Here is a 17,511-nt window from a genome sequence, read left to right as displayed (position 1 = left end):
TACCTTTAGGTAAATTATAAAACACCAAAGGCAACGATATACATATTCAATAATATGAGGGTGGTGTATGAACACTAGCCCGAATGTTGAGCCATACCTGACCCCAGGATTCAAAGAAGAGACGATCCTAGTAAGACACATCCAACCACCCAAGCAGGCCACCAGACACACCACACAACCACCTGTGTCCACATACCCCAGACATTCCATCCGAATGCTGCCTGAGTCAGAACTGACTCAACGGACACGCCTGAGTACCAACATGCCCCAATGAGAACCGCAGGAGGAGAAAGGACATTTAAGGCTAGCAAACCAAGTATAGCGACGGGGTACCGCAGAGCGGCTTTCGTCTGGGGATTGATGCGCTTGACGAAACTAAGTGGTGTGCAGAGTAGGCCAACCATGAAAGAGAGAGAGAAGTTCAAAGTGGCAAGGGTAGAGAGGAACAGGCCGAGGAGAAGGAGGGAGAAGGATTTAATCAGGAGATATTGCTGAGTTGTCGGAGGAGAAGTGAACCCACGGTTCAAGAGGGCTGACACGATGAGGGGGAGGATGACCCCGGCTCCGAGGCAAGTGTAGGTCGCGGTCGTATAGTACTGTTGGTTGTTAGAAGTCTTGCGGGACTACGTCAGTGCAAAACTGAGGAGACTGACCTTGTGATGAATGTTATTGAAGATGAAAAGCGGGACCAGGCCGAGCAGGTGTAGCCCGATAACTAGGGTGAGCGGGAGCGCTAACTGTCGCTCCAGGACACTGCCAGGACTCGGTAGCTCCTTGGGATTTGCGTCATTCAATTCGCCATTTATCTCCGTATTCGTTGGTTGGTCGACCGGAATCTTCTTATCCTGGTGACCTTCTCCTTTCGTGGTAGAGGTCGCCTGAGCTTGTATATAGTAGCCCGTACGCATCCACAAAGCAATCGCCATGATGGTGAAGTTTCCAGCAATCAGCATCGCACTTGGAAGGTAAGTACCTATACTGACGAAGCGGTTGGTGTGCATCAGCAGATAGAAGAAGAAACTCTGGTGAAGGTGTTCGAGCAGGTTGTTAAGACTGCGACAGAGACTCTCCACAGTTCGACCCAGAGCCATCTCGTCTTGCCAGCCATCTCCCTTCGTTTGCAGAGTGATCGCATCAATGTGGTACGGCATGAAACTACTATGTGCCCCAGTAGCGTGTCCGAAGCCCTGCTTGACCATACCCCTGATGATTGTCTGCAGCCGCTTTTGATAGCTATCATCATGCTCCCACATTTCCTGCAGGCTGGTTCCAATTCCCATCTGCCCCCCGGCGATTGAAATCGCTGTATTAAATAAATCCAAATTGGGCAGCTGCCCGTTGACACCATCGTAGACGATATGTAAAGACTCGAATCGATGGTCGAAGGGGTATTCTATAACGAGTCCTCCCTGTAGGGCACCGCTCTTCAGTGGCAGAGGCTGGACCGAGGACGGTTGCATGTCATGATACGCATCGATCCACGCCTGCGTTCCGGATTTGCTGTCTGGTGGAAACAAAAAGATGATATCTTTGGACCACAGAGACCAACCTAGAAACGATCGTCGTCAGCACGGCTCGAATGCCCCTTCTCCACCATGGTGACAAGATTCGACCCACGTTTAAAGTATCTTGCCAGCGTCAGCGCAAGGCTGACTCCATTCAAGTTCAATTCTCCATCAGCAGTATTCCAAGCAGCAACCAGTACAATCGCCTCTGTTGCGTCGCCCCGTGGCGCGTGGATGATCGCGTAGACATTCTGTCCCTCATGCGTGATACCCGAAGAAGTGTACTCGTACTTCTGCGTCGCAACTTTCAACCCGGCCGCTCGCAACATCGACTGTATCTGATCCGAGATTCTAGTCGCAGAATTGGAATTAGCAATTGGACCGCCAGACCACACCATTAAGCAGTAGAAAGGTGTAGCAGCAACGTCTCAACGTACACTGGTGTCAATTCACTATCCTTCGTCTGCTGACCTTCCTGGTTCCCAGAATTCAACAAACTTTCGAGTTCCCTTTTATACCCGCGGAAGATGTTCTGTTCGCTGCCTGCGAAGTACGCATGGACCTGGCCAGGCAAGAGCGCATTCTCGGAGATGTACGTTCGACGGGCGTATTCCTCGAGGGGAAGGAGAAGAAGCCAGACCACTCCTGCGATTATGCAAAGAAGCGAAAGTATATACGGCAGGCGTACGAAGAGAAACTGAGGATTGCTCCGCAATTTGCGGATCACGGCTGTCACCCAGTCACTGTCAGCTTAGATCTATCTGAAGGTGCCTCTGATGCTATTCTGGAGTAGATGCTAGGGGATGCATCGCGCGCATCGAGATACATGTCGCCGGTAAACCAAGAATCTGCGCGTAATTTTGAAAGGTTTAACTTACATTTCAATGCCATGGAATTGAAGACATTCGGAAGTATCTTCCCATGCCATGCGTGGTTGTAAAAGGGCTTGGAGGGCAGGTTGAATAAATTGGGACCAGCATCTCCGCAATAGCTGGTATCTAAATTTACGTCGGCCGGTAGTGACCACCTACACAACTCGCTTTAATCGACTACGAGTAATGCAACTGGATTAACAAACTTTACGTGATACACATAACGCCTCGTTAACAAGTATATTATTGATTAATATGCACACAAAATTGAAATCTCTTCCTGCTGAGCGTGCTAGCTTCAAGGACCGAGGCGCTGATTCGTGCCCAGATAGCTCAGAGGAGTGGGCCTCTCACCCCCTACGGCCGCAGTCGCCGTAGGAAGAACACCATACCGACCATAGGTTTTCTGATCTACTGAGACATAATGTGGCAGTCGTCCCAGCAGGTTCAGCTTTCCTTCAATCCATCTTAGGATCTTTTCTGGAGGGACAAACACCTTGAGGTATCCGAGACCGACTAGAGAATGTCCCATTAATTTCCAGGCAACAAGCAGAATGATAGACGATACTCACGTAGATAGCCTATTATAATAGCGCTCAAGTGGCCCAAAAAGCTCGTGTTCGGCACGAATATCGATACGAGAGCACATGCGAACAGTGGTGACGTCCATGTTGGAATCTTCGTTGTCCCAAGGCTATGAATAATTAGATGACCTGTAGACTTCAACGTGGCTCGTTTCAAGTTGGGATACCTGAAGTATGGGTTTGACTTAAACGTCTTAATAGCTTCGGAGCCCAGCAGTAGGAAAACCCAGACACTAAGGGTATGTTAGAAATACTTCACTTCGAGAAGGAGTCCTTCAAATCCTACCTTGCCCCAACCACAGCAGTGTTACTGTGCAGGATGAATTTCTCAATCAGGATGTATATACCGGCAGGGAAGGTTGAGAGAGCTGCGCATAGATATTAGCCCACTGCAAGCCGAGGTTTCCTTGATAGGGCCTTTCTGCGATTGCTGAATCCGAATTGGGAGGACATACGGCCAATGAATAAAGCAACTGCAGTCAATGTACCATGCTCAGCTTCGAATCGCTCCAGCAACGGTGTGAGGGCTAGCAGATTCACGAAAGCGTGAAAAAAGCCGACGTGAATGAATGGATAGGTGTTTAATCGGTACACTATTTTCTCGCGTCAAAACAGTTCGCACGCAAAGACGTAACAATCGACTGCAGATTGGCCCGCATGGCCGAGATGGACATACTGCTACCGATTCCGATCTCATTCGGCGTCAATGACCCCCATTGTACCACGCTCCATATAGTTTGTAGCTCGAGCAACCAAAACGCAAGGATGACCAACAACACAAGGCGTGTGAAAAGTGGTAATCGGAGCACATACGATCTCACCCTGGTAGGGTTGAATGGTAATGGCGGTAAGGCGGACGGGATCGCCATGTTGCTTGGTAGAGAAATGGTATAAAAACTCCCAACTCACAGAATGCGCGACGAATTGAGTATGTCAAAGGTGATGGCCGACGTAGGAATAAGGTGGATGAGTATTTTGCTTGGTTTGTGTTGAAGTCTGCTGTCGTATTGAGATCGAAGGAAAAGGGTTGACGTCGGTACAACCGAAGAAGCAATCAGACAAGGGATTTGAGGGAACCGAGGTCGTGATTCAATAATCAGTCAAGAACAATGCACTATATGTCGTAAACCAGAATTGCCGGTGTGCAGTGTCACTGTCTAGGATGGATGCAAACAATGCAGAAGCCAGAAAACATGCGATGCGGACCACACGACTCAGAAGTTCGATTCGCTTTATGCAGAGATCGTCCAAAGAATATAAATCTGCAAGACTAAACTGTGAGCTCGAACAAAATACAAGGAGGTAATGCAGCAGCACTGGATTTGTTCTGAAAACAATCAATGTTCAGGGCTACTCTACTTTGTCTGAGTGGGCCTTTCTAACGCGGATCACGGGGTCACGTGTGCGATAAGCGCTATCGGTCCAGGTACGGAGTATCTCTCAGCCATTCATAAATACGAAAGTTGATTTGCAATCTCATTTCTTCTAGCTCATTAAATCATGACCAATTATATATGAGATATATGTCCTTGTAACATCAGACTACAGGTACTGCTGGAACCACGCAACAGCCTGGTAGAAGGCCTGCTCCTTGCAAAACTTGAAGTGCTTGTTGCTTAAGTCAGCACGGACAGCGAAGCCATGTGTAACGCCGCTGAACAGATTGATCTGCCAGGGCTGACCCGTCTTGATCAGAATATCCTCGGACTCGTGACGGAGCTGAGTGGTGAAGATGTTGTCGATTTCTAACAAATTTTCAAAGTCAGTCTTGATCTTGATAGTAACCCAACACATCCTCGCGGACCAACTTACCGGAGGCAGCGATAGAAAGAGGACCAGCGATGGCAGCGAGCTCCTCCTTGGTGATAAAGGAGGGGTGAGCGGTGTAACCGACGTCGATCTTACCGGGCTTCAAGAAGCGGCAGACATACTGATCCAAAGAGCCTTGTCAGGAACGGGATGCACCAACAAAAGTACCTTGCAGTTCTCAAAGCATGGAGCTTACCTTTCCACCGAAGCAGTAACCGACACCAGCGATTCTCTTGACTCCCAGGTCCTGTCTGAGGTACTTGATTGTAGACTCGACAACAGGGTCGACGTTGGCGGTCTGGTGCTTAGGAAGCCATGCGGGAAGATCAGCCTTGCCGGATTCCATGTCACTGAGCTTGATAGCGTCCTTCTGGAAGAGATCGGGAATAACGGCGAGGTATCCATTGGAAGCGAATTCGTCGGCAAGCAGCTGGGCGTTGACATAGATACCGAAAATGTCGCTCAGTATAACGACGGCCTTCTCGGGGCTCTTGGTGTCCTTGGGGTATGAAATGTAGGTTTCAACTTTGAAGACTCAGCATCGAGACCATTTGTGTCAAGAAAGGAGTAGCAAGGCTACTTACCACCCTCGACGGTCTTGATCTCCCCAACGGGGTTGCCTTCGTGCTTGAAGCCAGAGGCACAGCAAGCTCCGGGAGGGTTGGATGCCATCTTTACTAGATATGAGAATAGAAACTGCCTGAAGAGCGTACGTTTGACAAAGACTGCGAAAGATGGGAAAAATAGCTGATAGATAACGCGGGACAGTCGCCCCTCTTAAATGCCCGAAGAAACATTAAGGAACATCCATCCAATTCGATTTCGACGCAGGAGCCCGCCCGCTCTCCCCACTCTTGCCCCTCATGGACGCTTACTAATGGGTTGCTCTTCCATGTACTACAACACTGCAATGTAAAGGCCACCCTGTGTTACAGCTTCGATAGAAGTGCCTTGTCCATTGATACATCTAGAATCATGTTCGAATAGCTGCGGGACAATAACCGGGCCTTGACACATCCTTTCTCTGCAACGTCTGTCTGACATTGTTGACCTCCACCAAGCCACCGAGGTAGTTGAAGCATCGGGTAATCGGGAGTAGGGCTAAGCTTTTCCTCCCCGTCGGCGGCGGAGGCTCGGGGATAAATAGATAAAACATGTTAAATCCGCTAGAGCGAATTAGTTCAAAGCCTCAAGTGAGATGGAGTAGCAGCAAAACATGCCTTGCTGAGGACGATTGGCTATCCAGCGGCTGTACCTCCACCTGAAGAAACCTCTAAACTTCTGCTTGGCTCGTGCTTTAAAACCAGGTTCAGGAGGTGGCACCTGGACAAGACTCTGTGCAATTGTTCATGGTTTCTTTCATCCTATATCCACTAGGTAGGACCATAAGAGGCCTCTAGGTATTGTTCCCAAAAAATTCTTGTCATGTCATTGGTTATCAACAACCCCTCATTAGCCATTCCGTAAACCATGTGTATCGTTCATAAACATCACAATGCATCAAAAAAATGTGAAAACCTGGGCTGTGGTATATCGGGTATTATGTCATGTCACCCAAAGCCAAACACCTGGTCATAGAAGTCAAATAGTGTAATGGGTATAAAGAGATCACAAGTAAACATTAGATCCTCCAGTTCATCCTGTCCGTGTTATTTTTTGTTCTTCCATTTCCCCTCTTTTCTCCGTGGGTCGTATCAAAAACTTCATGCTGAGGCGTGAGGGATTGATCTAGCAACGGGGATTGCAAAATCATTTCGGCATGATTCAGGCGACGGGGAACTGGAAAGGCGGCAGTTGTGGTCGCGACTCCTTCACCGCCCAAGCTTTGAGGGCAATAGCCAAAATCTCACAAGCCATGATGAAGGCGGTCACTCCCATTCCAACAGTGAACGTGAACATTGCATCCAAATTATAGTATTCCATGCTATCAACAACATTGCGGGTCTACCGAAAAAGATCAGTAACAATTCGTGGACTGAAAAAGGAGGAAAGCGAGGGACACAAGACACTTACACTTAGCATGAAGATCAACCCGCCAGCAATCAGGCAGAAGGATGCCACAATCTCAGTTGGTGGGCGCGACGGAAGATAGGAGGTCGGAGGCTTGAGGTATAGTAAAGCATACGTCATGCCACGAGCCAAGGCGAACCCAACGAGAAGGTTTCCCCATTGCTTGTGCACCATGGTCGAAATCATGCTCGTTTGATGGTGAGATCCCATCATCATTCCCAAAAGCAGGATGACAAGCGCCGGCATTGGATTGAGGGAGACGCCTTGCGTATCAGGGGTCTGCCAAGCAGGGTCTGCCGAACCATGTACGCCGGCATGAGCGGGAGATTGTAGAACAGTGCTGTTCAACCAGCCTCTGACGCGCTTGGATTCGAATAGCATGCCACACAGGCCACCGCCGAAGAACATGATCGAAATCGACACATGCTCAAGGTCCGTGGCAGTCCATGCGCCGCCCCAGCCAGCCAGATGTTCCAGAAAGACGTTGCTTGCTCCGTAAAGGAAGATGACAAAGGATTCGGTGAACTCGCCAGAAGGAATCTTCGCCTTCCATTTGCCGACGATCGAGATCGAGGGTTTGACGTTCCACGCCCAGCCAAAATCTGCCCAGCAGCCCATCCAGCGGCCCAGGGTCAACAGACCGTACCAGAAAAAGATTCCACCCTTTATGAAGTGCGCCAGACCGTTGAAGACTTCGCTTCCCCGCTGCAGGTGAACTCGATTAGCGCAGTCTTACATTGGAGAAACTCGGAGATAGAGAAAGCGCTTACCATGATGCCACCATAAGTTACAGCACCGGTTGCAATCGCGACGAAGCCAAAAGGCAGGATAATCCTGTCAATAACCAAAGATACAACATTCAAGACCCGGAGAACGCGACTAGATACCAAGCGAGGCACGCGACTGGCAAAAAAGCGGCCTAAAATGGTGCTATGTAGCCAGCCTCGGTGAGCAGGCTTCTCGAGCACTTGCTCCGGCTTCTCAAATGTATCATATTCTTCCGACGGAGATGAGCAGGAAGGTGAACTTGGCCGACTGTGAAGGGAGAAGGAGTTTCTTTCGGTGCCCTGGCCGCTGTCTTTTGACCAGCGATAGGCATGATGGATCCCCGATGGATAAGGATGCGAATTATCAGACATTTCCTCGGTGGGCACAGGGAGGAATGCTTCCTGCTCGGATGCCTTTGCTCTCTCGCCTCTACCAGCATATGCGAAGATCAACGACATAACGACCTGTGCGCTAATGACCCAGGTTGCAACCCATCCAATCTTGTGATGAGCATTGTTCTCATAAAGATCAGGGGTCTGACTGTTGTAGATAATTCCAATAAGCAAACCCAAGGCATTGCACACCAGGAAGACGAATTGCGACGGCAATGCAAATCGCGAACGCGCGACACTGAACATGACGGCTATACAGCACTGATCAGCAAGATCCCAAAGATGGTGATTGCTGTGATTTCTTACCTGTAGGCAGGACGAAACACCATGCAATGATCATGAGAGCGATGTGAGCCATTATGGTTCCCGAATGCTTTCCGTATGCGAAATAACTCATGGGGGATTCATCATTTGCGTCTTTAGGCGGCTCCGACTTTGCTGTGTCTTCCATGTTCATGCCCATGTCCATTTCCATGGATTCATCGTCTCCGTGAGGAAGCGCATTGGCGATGGATACTAGTAAGAAGGAGGCCGCAAACGCGGCGCGGAATGCTGCTCGCAGCATGAGCGGTTTGGTTATTGTATTATGGGGATAAGGGCTGAGATAGACGGTTGTTCTGGGTGGGCAGCGACTACAGAGAGCTGGAGTCGAGGAACCTAAGCTCCAGCTCGTCTGATGATTATTCCGATGGCCTGATTGTGAGAATTTCTGATTGCGCAGAACCGCAGCTGTACGAGGTGCGGTGTTGAGGTGCTACCGGCCTGGCGCGCAATAATTACGTTAGGTATGTTTGTAGGGCTGAAGTATGAAGGAGATAGCCGAAGGAAAAGAAAAAGGAAGAAGTAAGGATGTAATGAGAGCCAGGGAAGGGGGGAGTAGATTAAGAGGTAAGATGCGAGGCCCGATTTTCTCTCTGTATTTTTCTTTTTCCCCTTTCCACTCTCTTTATACGCGACAATGACTTTCTAATCTTTGGGAGTTTCGCTCTGATTCTTTCGGAGCAGGCGGGGATAAGATGCGCCCAGCGCCGAGAAGGACGTGGAAACAAAGAAGCTCCCCAAAGCTCCGTTTGCCGAAGAGCACGGCGGTGGAGAAGAATAATTACCTAGCGCAACCCTGATCGGCTCGGATTGTTCTGATTATGTCTGTTATTTTGATAATTTCCTGGGGATTTTCGATATACAAAAAATCAAGCGATGAAAGATATCATGCCATTTTATGATGCTGATGAGCATGATATGAGTGGTAATGACGATGACTTCGTTGCTTATAGCCCTTCTGCCTGGATCAAAGCTCCGGAATGGTCATAGAGACCGTCATCATGCGGAGTCTTTGGGACTTGTGTGAGTAATTGAGGGTCTTTGGTAAGAATTTTTCCTTTCTCTAATTTTTCGTTTTCAGCATGGGTCGGTCTGGAACGCCAGGGAACTACAGAGTATGTATCCCAGGATCACCTGAAATCGCCTACTTATTCACATGATGTCAGAGTTGATATCACTGATTTCTCTCGAGAGCTATGCCTTAAGCATGCACTCGAGCTTGAAGTAGACTACAAAAACAAAAAGAGCTCTCAACTGCAATCCAATAGCAACAATAACAACCAGTTACCATCCGGACCTTTCCAACAGAAGAACTACATGAACAAACAACAGAAAGATTTTCTCTCGGATGCTCGGATCCACCGGGAAGCATCATCCCGCCTTATCCTTGAATTACTATTATGGACTAGTGCGTGACCAACAATCGAAGTCACTATTGGCCCAGTCTGTGCCGTGGGATGACCTCATTCCCAGGTACCAAGACTACCAGCTGATGCTGCTTTAGCGCCTGAATCGGAGCTACTAGGGATTAGGCATTGACCTCCTTCGATGACGGGGCCAAATTACTCTATTTGTACGTCCCTTTGGACTGGATTATTTCTAAGAACAACACACTGCGAGTAATTTGATCAAAGTTTCAATTCGTCGGTTATCCACACATGCTTGCTACCAGGCACTCACCGCTGATAATAACTCCGTGCTCCTCTGCCCAGACTGATTCTTGGACAGATACCTATCGCCAGAAGGTGTCACTTGATCATTACCGGGACCGTGAATCGCAATTTTTGTAATTCCGTACGAGTACAAAGATTGGATGAAAGTGGCCTGTGCCGAGCGACAACGTTCTGCCTTACCAGCATCCCTGTTCCGGAGTTGGGGCCTCTGCCAATCTTTAACAACATTAATGAGAGAAAGGTACAATATTGCTGTTATTCATGATTTGTAAACCGTGTGACAGAGCCGAAAACTATCAGTCTAAGGCACTTATTCATTCGACGGCACAAAGGATAAGTAAACACGAATACATACGACTCAGTAGGAGGTCTTTAATGCAGAGTGACAATATAGGCAGTTACATGGGCTCATTCATCTTCTCCTTGCATTTGTATCAAGCAAAGACATCAACTGTTACTTGATAAGGAATGGCATTTATTTGCGCATGATGCGAAAAAAGAATGTACTACGGTAGCGAAAGATACTGCCGAAGTCCGAGATTTGTACCCCTCTTCCCTGGAATTGTACTTCGAAGATCATCCGCTATTGTCAGCCTAGTTGGCACATAACTACCCAATCGTGCATACCAACTCAGCGCCAAGGCGCAAAACACTTCCTACCAGCAACGCGAAGCTGAGAATGAGCTAATGTCACGTTATGCTAGTAGGGCAGGCATCCATGCGCTGAGTACGGAGTATCTGCATTGAATATAGGAAAGACACTGCGCCAAGAATCCCATCTAGAGTCCTTGAGAGGACCTGGAGATGAGAAGAACGGGGCACTCTTTAAGCGAGTATACAAAAACGGCATGGATGTGTCCATACTCCGCCGAGTTCAGCCAATTAATCCGATTAGCTGCAATCGAGTCTCAGGTTCCCATTCATCTGTTCCTAGAAGAGACCCCGCCAAGCGAAACACCTAGCACGTTGGCTAATGTTGGTAACACGACATAAATTAATTAATAAGACTGCATCGGTAATTTTGAATTTCGAAACTGCCTGTGCCAGCCCTGAGTCGGTTGAGTTCTCGCGATAGTACTTCGTACGAGCTCCCTGAATACCACGGACTGACCGTAATTAGGCCTACTCATCTGACAGCCCACGCCAGCTGCCGATCCATTCTCGGCATGATTGGCTGGTAAGAACGGATTAAGGAATCGGCCTGCACCGCCATCCGCGAGCTTCCGCGAGAATGAACTATGAACCCCCAGTTCCAGTTTCTCTCAGGAATAAAGTTCTCGGAGTTCTGGACAGTCGATCTTTGAGGCGCAACGGGCATCACTTTATATGCACGCACTCGTATCCTCTAAGACACAACCCATCTTTTGGAATTCATGGTGTTGACGGACAGTTGACGGACAACGGGTCCTGCTGACCTGATGTGTTTCTCGATCTTTCTATGCTTGTGTCCTTACTAATTCTGTTAAAGTGGTGTGACTCACAACCCGGAACAGCGAGACTCTGGCCAACCTGCTTTCCGTCAGGGTTTGTCTCGGTCGTCGAGAACTTCGTATGTTGGAGTATCTATGAGACACCTAGCCTGTTGTCATGGCCGAGATACCACAGCATCATGTTGGCTGCTTCGTATGACTGTGGCTGAGCTTTGAACTCTTGGTGCTGTCATCGATCCTCTCCACATAACACCTGTCAGTAGTATTTTGATCAATGTAATGCGGTACCCCGGAGACATTCAAGCCCTTCTCAACTCACACGCAACAGCTGAAGTATGGGCTGAAGTTGCCAAAGTACCTGGGTGGTACCTACACAGTACAACTGAGCACCAAATCACATTGTCACAGCGGCACATTCCCTGCAGGTCTTCGTGAATCGTGCCATGGTGACAGGTAAACCAACCAATCATAAATTATGGTTTATGATCGCCGGCCGGAACTCGGGGACTCGGAAACTTCAGGTACCGTATCTACAGTGTCGGATATATCACAAAACCATTCCCGGAAACATAAGGTATTGCAGTTTGCACAAAACTTTGGCGCGATGCATAAATCCTCAACACAAGGGTATGGACCTTATGCGAAGACCGGCACTTTACTCCGTGACCGTACCTCGCGCAGAGGTCCCAGTCACTGTTGGGGCCATCAACAAATCCAGTTCTGGGTAGTAGCTCTATAGATACTGCTCAGCAATTGATTCTTCTCACATCGGAAAATCGGCACATTGCTAAGGAAACATCCAGCGGGGTTTCAGGAGATGATCCGCGGTTCGTGCTACTGTGTAGGAGCTACCTGGTGTTTCAATACTCAGTGGTCCTGCTGACTTTTAGTTCCTTTTGCGGAACGAATTCAATTCAAGAACAACATCTACCCCAGGTATTTATATGATGCGGGTAATCCCGCGCCCCTGAAACCAAACAAATGCTGGATTGTCATACCAGTCCCCGGCTTATTCTTCCCAGGGGTAACTAACTCCCGATGAGCTGAGACCATTCGATACAGGAACATCACTCCTAGCCTGCATCGAGTTACATCCTGCACGACTCTTGGAATTAAGTCTCAAAGTGAGCGCGCATTCCATAATCGTACCAGGACGTTCTCATTACTCGTCCACATCTGGTGGATAAAGTTGTCTGTTGGTCGCGCATACAAACGTAAGAATAGACAAGCTGTGATCGCGGCTGAAGTGAACAGAAGACATCTTTTGGAAAGATGCGTGAGGGCGAGCAAAATGCAAAGCATCAAGACTCGCTCTACGCGGCGGTTCAGTTGTTGTAGTTCCGCAATACGCCAATGTCCAGTCCTGGATACGTTGACAAATATGATTGCTTCTGCTTCGAGTGTTGCGAGTACCTCCTCTCCGTAGGACCATCGTCCAGCAGGCAGAAACAGAAGCAAAGCTGCCTGTGTGGCACATATCACTGGTGACATACCATACACACTCTCAACTTTGGATCGACTTTTACCACAGTGCAGTAGTCCTTCGCTTGCGGACTTTCATAAACTTTTCGATTTGTAGGCTAAATGCAGCTTAATGATCTAGCACATGCTAGTGACAATCCACAATGGCGACCACATGTGCTTCCTCCAAGGCGCGCTTCTCTATGAACATAGTTGGGCATGCGCGGCTTCTACCCGCAATAATACGGAAACGTTTTCATTTCGAATGCCTTTCAATGAACGATATCAAGGAGAAGATGTGTCTTCAGAGCTAGGGGCTGACCACCCATCCGCATTGGCTTCGGATATGCACTTGCAAAAGCCTAGAAGTATGTCAACTGTCTTATATAACTAGATCCAGCAGTATAGCTTCCTTTCCAATCATTGACTGTGTAATAATAAAGAAGAAAGGTAGCCTTAAGGTTATCGTCGAAGTGAGTGAGGTCGTTCCTCGCTGATTCATGTGCTTTGATATCCAGGCACTCCGGAGAAACAAAACACCGTGGACCTGGAGGCGGGGCGCTAAGCCCAAAAAACCAGTCTCGAATCACATGACCAATATAGCCTAATGCATCCCGAAGCAGCTTAGCGCTCCTCAAGCGAGATGGCCCGAGCCCGGCAGCGGAACAGAGGCACACAACGCATTTTCAACCCTAATATCTTTTATCCTCAACGCCCAGCGCCAGCGACGACAAACCACCTGCCAAACACCGTCAACCCCCAGGTTTTCCTCGTCTCAGATTCAAGATGACTCACGAGTCCGTTTGGTACAGCCGGCCCCGCAAGTAAGGATATTCTTCAATTCTGGAATGCGTCGATACGATTTGGCTAATTTGTTATCTCTCTATAGGTTCGGCAAGGGTTCCCGTGAATGGTGTGTGAACGAAATTCCCCAAGCGATACCAGGAGGATAGGGTCGAAATATTATGGATTGCGAGCAGGAATGGCTAATCAGATATTTTGCGTTGAAACAGCCGTGTTTGCGCCCACCGCGCTGGTCTGATCCGCAAGTACGGGGTATGGAAATGAGCCAACTATCGAGATTAACAAGCGTTGGATATGCGACTGATAGTGGTTATAGATGGACATCTGCAGACAGTGCTTCCGTGAGAAGGCTCAGGACATCGGTTTCTACAAGGTTGGTTCCCACATACGCCGCAGAGTCGGAACACCATGGCCATGGTCAACCCGACGACACTCGGAGAACTGGTTGGCAGAAGAAAGAGCGGATCACTAACAGAGTTACCTCATACAGTACCGTTAAATCTGTTTTCTCGATCCATTTCCTGTTTCACGACGAATCGTTACGTGCTCGGCGCTCGGTAGCTACCATGGAGGAAAATCAAAAAGGAATCATATCCGCTTGAATTCCAACGGGGGAAAATAGGAAAGAGGAAGAGGAGATGCCGGTGTGAACAACCCAAAAGGTGTTATGTCAAAACCTTTATCTTTCCAATTCAATTTTTTAAATTGAATTCATGAGGATCTTTCTCCCGTCCTTTCCACCTTACTTTACTTACACCTCGAGCCCGCCATAGCGAAACAGTGTGGTGAATGTGACGAATACGACTGCAATTGGGTCAATGCCGCCTGTAGACGTTCATGTCTAGTAAGGCTACCTATGGACGTAGCGGCCGGTTGCAATAGTTGAACTTTTCCCTTTCGTCTAGCCCTCTGGTGCGGCATCGTTCACTTCACCTTTACACTCTACGACTCGAGAAACATACCCCGTCGCGCAGCAAAGATTTTGGGTCTTTATCATGTGCTCGCTAAGTTGGCTCGTAGAAACACAGCTTGCCCGCTACCTTCTGTTGAAACTACCCGTTTTAACCCCACAATGCAGCATTCCTACTTCGTAGAACGTATCATGAGGAAACTGCTGGAATCAGATTCTAGCAACCACCAAGCTATGTCTTGCGCGACCATTTTAGCCCGGTTTTCTAACTGCCTGCCTGATGAGAAAGATGCAATAAAATACAGATAACGTTGAGGCCCTCCCGAGTGGAATTCAAATAAGACCCGCGAATTGAACTCCGATGCCACGAACTCCTGCCCGCTAGAGCCAGGAGGGGAAAACAAAGATGGATGCCTCTCTATTGAGTATGAAGGGTGCCGAGGCAACGCAACCGAGCTACTGCAAAGAAGCAGTAAACAATCGTAGATTGTAAAATAAGAGATACGCATCGACGTTGAGGACTTCAGCCTCGGTGGCGGCAGTGACTTGATCATCGTTGAACAGTACCCACTGTTAAGAGAAGAGTTAGCCATGTCAACAATGTCGTGCATTGCCTCCTGACAGCAAACACGAGGCATAAGCCACTAGATAACGGATATACAAACCTGGTCGCCCTGCTTGCAGTAGACGTAGTAGTGTCCAGCGTCCAATTTGCCTTTGTGGACAACGGCAGAAGAGAGATCATAGACGAATTTGGATTTGTCAAGATCCTCACTGTGCCGATGTGTTGTATATGGGAGCATGTTGATCGACAAAGGGAAATCGACCCTGCCTTCCACTTTCTCGGACACTGCTGAGCTATGCTCGAAGCGCTGCATATCATGTTAGCCAGGTCCACCGCGGTCCTCAGAGAGAAGAGACAGACCTTCAGCTGCATGCAGAGAATCGCCGGCAATTTCTTGATTCGCAAACGCTTTGTTGCTTTCTGAGGCGTACCGCCACACTCACTGCAATTGTAGACACCTGCCATCAGCCTTTCTGGAGATGTAAAGCTCTCCAGGCAACCATTTAGTGTAGGTGTCGCTGAGGGCCCGACACCACCGCCCATGGCCCGTTTCTTCGCCTGTACCTGAACGTCCAGACTCAGATCGAGCATAGGATCTTCCGTTTTTGTAATGTTGCCGCAATTATCGCACATCACACTACTTTTAAGCTTGCCATAAAATGTTTGGTGGAAAAAGCAAGAACACCCTTGGTCGTGGTCATCCACGTGTCCTTCAGTGCTCGTATGTAACTTGTCGACGAGGAATTGGTAGTACTCGTGTGCGTCCTGCTGATGGTAACCTGCCAAAGTCTACAAAGAGTCAGTATTTAATGTGGTAGCAGTCGGTCAAGAGACCACCTACAGGACTTGCACGCCATGATGCTAGAAGAAGATTCAATGCGGCAAAGCCTTCGGCTTTGTCGCTGCTGTTGAAGTCGGCAAATGCTTCTGCAACTGCGCAGCCTATGCAATCCTGGAGAGTACAATCGTGTGACTGATGGCCATTCCCCAAGAAATAGGCATTCAAGATGGGATCATGCAGTAAAGTTTGCAGGATGACGTTGAGATAACATGTTTGTCCGAGATTGTACAGACCTCGGACGCCCTTTTTCGCACAAGCGCGCTTGTTGGCGTTGTTCCTGACAAACTGTTCATCCGATGAACTTTCGCTTGATCTACGTCTCCTGGATGCTGCTGGGCCTTAGCAGGTTGAATGCAATCAAGACAGACAGGATGCGAACCTTGATGCATTCCATAAGGTAACGATCGAAGACGTTCCAAGTCATGGTCATAGACGAAGTCACCGCAACCTTGGCAGAACAGAGTACGCCCCCTTGACTCCATGTCTGCGGGTGTCAGCTACCTTCTACTGTAGAGTCGTACTAGATCGACTTACAGAACTGATGCCCAGTCTCTTTCGTATGAACTGGTCTATCGGCAGGGGCGCACACTTCAGAGCAAGTCAAGCACGTGTATTTTGGCCTTAGCAGAGAAGCAGTACGCAGGCCTCCCTTTTGCTTCGGGAGATCATCCACCGTCAAAGGCTTAGGAAACAGAGGTAATGGCCTAGGAGCCAGAGCATTGTGCGTTTTAAGGAACGAGCTCTTGAACTGCTCGGCAGTGTTTCCACTCTGAGTCAGTATTGCGGCGAGATGCTCTTACTACGAGTCAGTTTGAAGATCTATAGAGAGGATGGTATCGTGATGATGCCTGCTTACCGCAACCGAACTCAGCCTCCGAGAGAAGGGACGCTGAAGTAATGCTAGCCATGGTGACGAAGGTGACAGCACGAGAAGAAGCTGTTCCAAGGATGTTGTAGAGAGGAAAGATCAGGATGATAGATAGGGTATTAGAAGAATTGAAGAAGATTTGAGAGTCTGAAAGGAAAGCTTGAGGATATATAAGACACCGGGAAAGGCGTCTAGCAACAGATACCTTGACAGTTAGAGGCCGAGGAAGGACAATAAGCTCAAGTCAAGTGCGGACGGATGCAAAGCATTCATGAACAGAAGTCGTCAAAGACGTTGTAGGGGTTCACAATCGCATTGTGAAGTTTTCAGAGGCCAGCCTCTCAATCAACAATAGAAATTTTCAGCGTTGTGTTGCCCAAGCTGGAGTCTATTGACGGCTGTGGTGAACCTCCGTGTCCCCTGCTACCACTAAGTGTTCCGTGCGGATCGGATTGGCACTGAAGCGACCTGAGGAGCAAATGATATACCGGCAACAACACCTGATAAAAAGTAAAGCTTGGACTGCAGATGATTAAACTTGTTAAAATGATAGGTGTTGCCTCAAGATTATTGAGCCGAAACTATGTGACGCCACAGAAGCTTTGTGGACGGCTTGATGTTGGTTAAAGAGATCTTTTTCTCCTCAGGGTCCGCCGCTCGGAGCGATAAGAAACCGGGCCTGGATCCGCAACTCCGGG

The 17,511-nt window shown here is 48.6% G+C and overlaps 6 protein-coding genes across 6 annotated transcripts; 1 reads left to right on the top strand and 5 right to left on the bottom strand.

Moving 5' to 3' along the window:
* Window positions 1–110: 110 nt before the first annotated feature.
* On the bottom strand, window positions 111–2,396 carry NFIA_058720 (GPI-anchor transamidase subunit GAA1; the record flags this gene model as incomplete). Its single annotated transcript, XM_001258417.1, has 5 exons — window positions 111–623; window positions 654–1,549; window positions 1,618–1,856; window positions 1,943–2,234; window positions 2,384–2,396. 5 exons carry the CDS (start codon window positions 2,394–2,396, stop codon window positions 111–113), a joined length of 1,953 nt encoding a protein of 650 aa, XP_001258418.1.
* Window positions 2,397–2,675: 279 nt separating this feature from the next.
* rbd2 (rhomboid protease family protein RBD2) lies at window positions 2,676–3,830 on the bottom strand (the record flags this gene model as incomplete). Its single annotated transcript, XM_001258416.1, has 6 exons — window positions 2,676–2,893; window positions 2,950–3,071; window positions 3,129–3,194; window positions 3,248–3,329; window positions 3,417–3,554; window positions 3,638–3,830. 6 exons carry the CDS (start codon window positions 3,828–3,830, stop codon window positions 2,676–2,678), a joined length of 819 nt encoding a protein of 272 aa, XP_001258417.1.
* Window positions 3,831–4,503: 673 nt separating this feature from the next.
* Window positions 4,504–5,442, bottom strand: NFIA_058700 (dienelactone hydrolase family protein; the record flags this gene model as incomplete). The annotated part of the gene is made up of 4 exons (XM_001258415.1): window positions 4,504–4,706; window positions 4,774–4,891; window positions 4,967–5,295; window positions 5,355–5,442. The coding sequence occupies 4 exons, from the start codon at window positions 5,440–5,442 to the stop codon at window positions 4,504–4,506; spliced, it is 738 nt and encodes a 245-aa protein (XP_001258416.1).
* A 1,092-nt stretch (window positions 5,443–6,534) lies between these two features.
* Window positions 6,535–8,505, bottom strand: NFIA_058690 (Ytp1 family protein; the record flags this gene model as incomplete). Its single annotated transcript, XM_001258414.1, has 4 exons — window positions 6,535–6,714; window positions 6,784–7,485; window positions 7,551–8,191; window positions 8,247–8,505. The coding sequence occupies 4 exons, from the start codon at window positions 8,503–8,505 to the stop codon at window positions 6,535–6,537; spliced, it is 1,782 nt and encodes a 593-aa protein (XP_001258415.1).
* A 5,106-nt stretch (window positions 8,506–13,611) lies between these two features.
* NFIA_058680 (40S ribosomal protein uS14) lies at window positions 13,612–14,101 on the top strand (the record flags this gene model as incomplete). Its single annotated transcript, XM_001258413.1, has 4 exons — window positions 13,612–13,649; window positions 13,715–13,738; window positions 13,839–13,881; window positions 13,946–14,101. 4 exons carry the CDS (start codon window positions 13,612–13,614, stop codon window positions 14,099–14,101), a joined length of 261 nt encoding a protein of 86 aa, XP_001258414.1.
* Window positions 14,102–14,995: 894 nt separating this feature from the next.
* Window positions 14,996–16,853, bottom strand: NFIA_058670 (putative ubiquitin C-terminal hydrolase Ubp8; the record flags this gene model as incomplete). Its single annotated transcript, XM_001258412.1, has 7 exons — window positions 14,996–15,109; window positions 15,205–15,411; window positions 15,465–15,893; window positions 15,946–16,277; window positions 16,325–16,429; window positions 16,480–16,740; window positions 16,802–16,853. The coding sequence occupies 7 exons, from the start codon at window positions 16,851–16,853 to the stop codon at window positions 14,996–14,998; spliced, it is 1,500 nt and encodes a 499-aa protein (XP_001258413.1).
* Between the last annotated feature and the right edge of the window lie 658 nt (window positions 16,854–17,511).

This window comes from Aspergillus fischeri, genomic scaffold (genome assembly GCF_000149645.3).
Source record: "Aspergillus fischeri NRRL 181 1099437636266 genomic scaffold, whole genome shotgun sequence".
NCBI classification, from domain to species: domain Eukaryota; kingdom Fungi; phylum Ascomycota; class Eurotiomycetes; order Eurotiales; family Aspergillaceae; genus Aspergillus; species Aspergillus fischeri.
The sequence above is the reverse complement of the archived record's forward strand: the minus strand, read 5'-3'. Positions and strand labels throughout refer to the sequence as shown.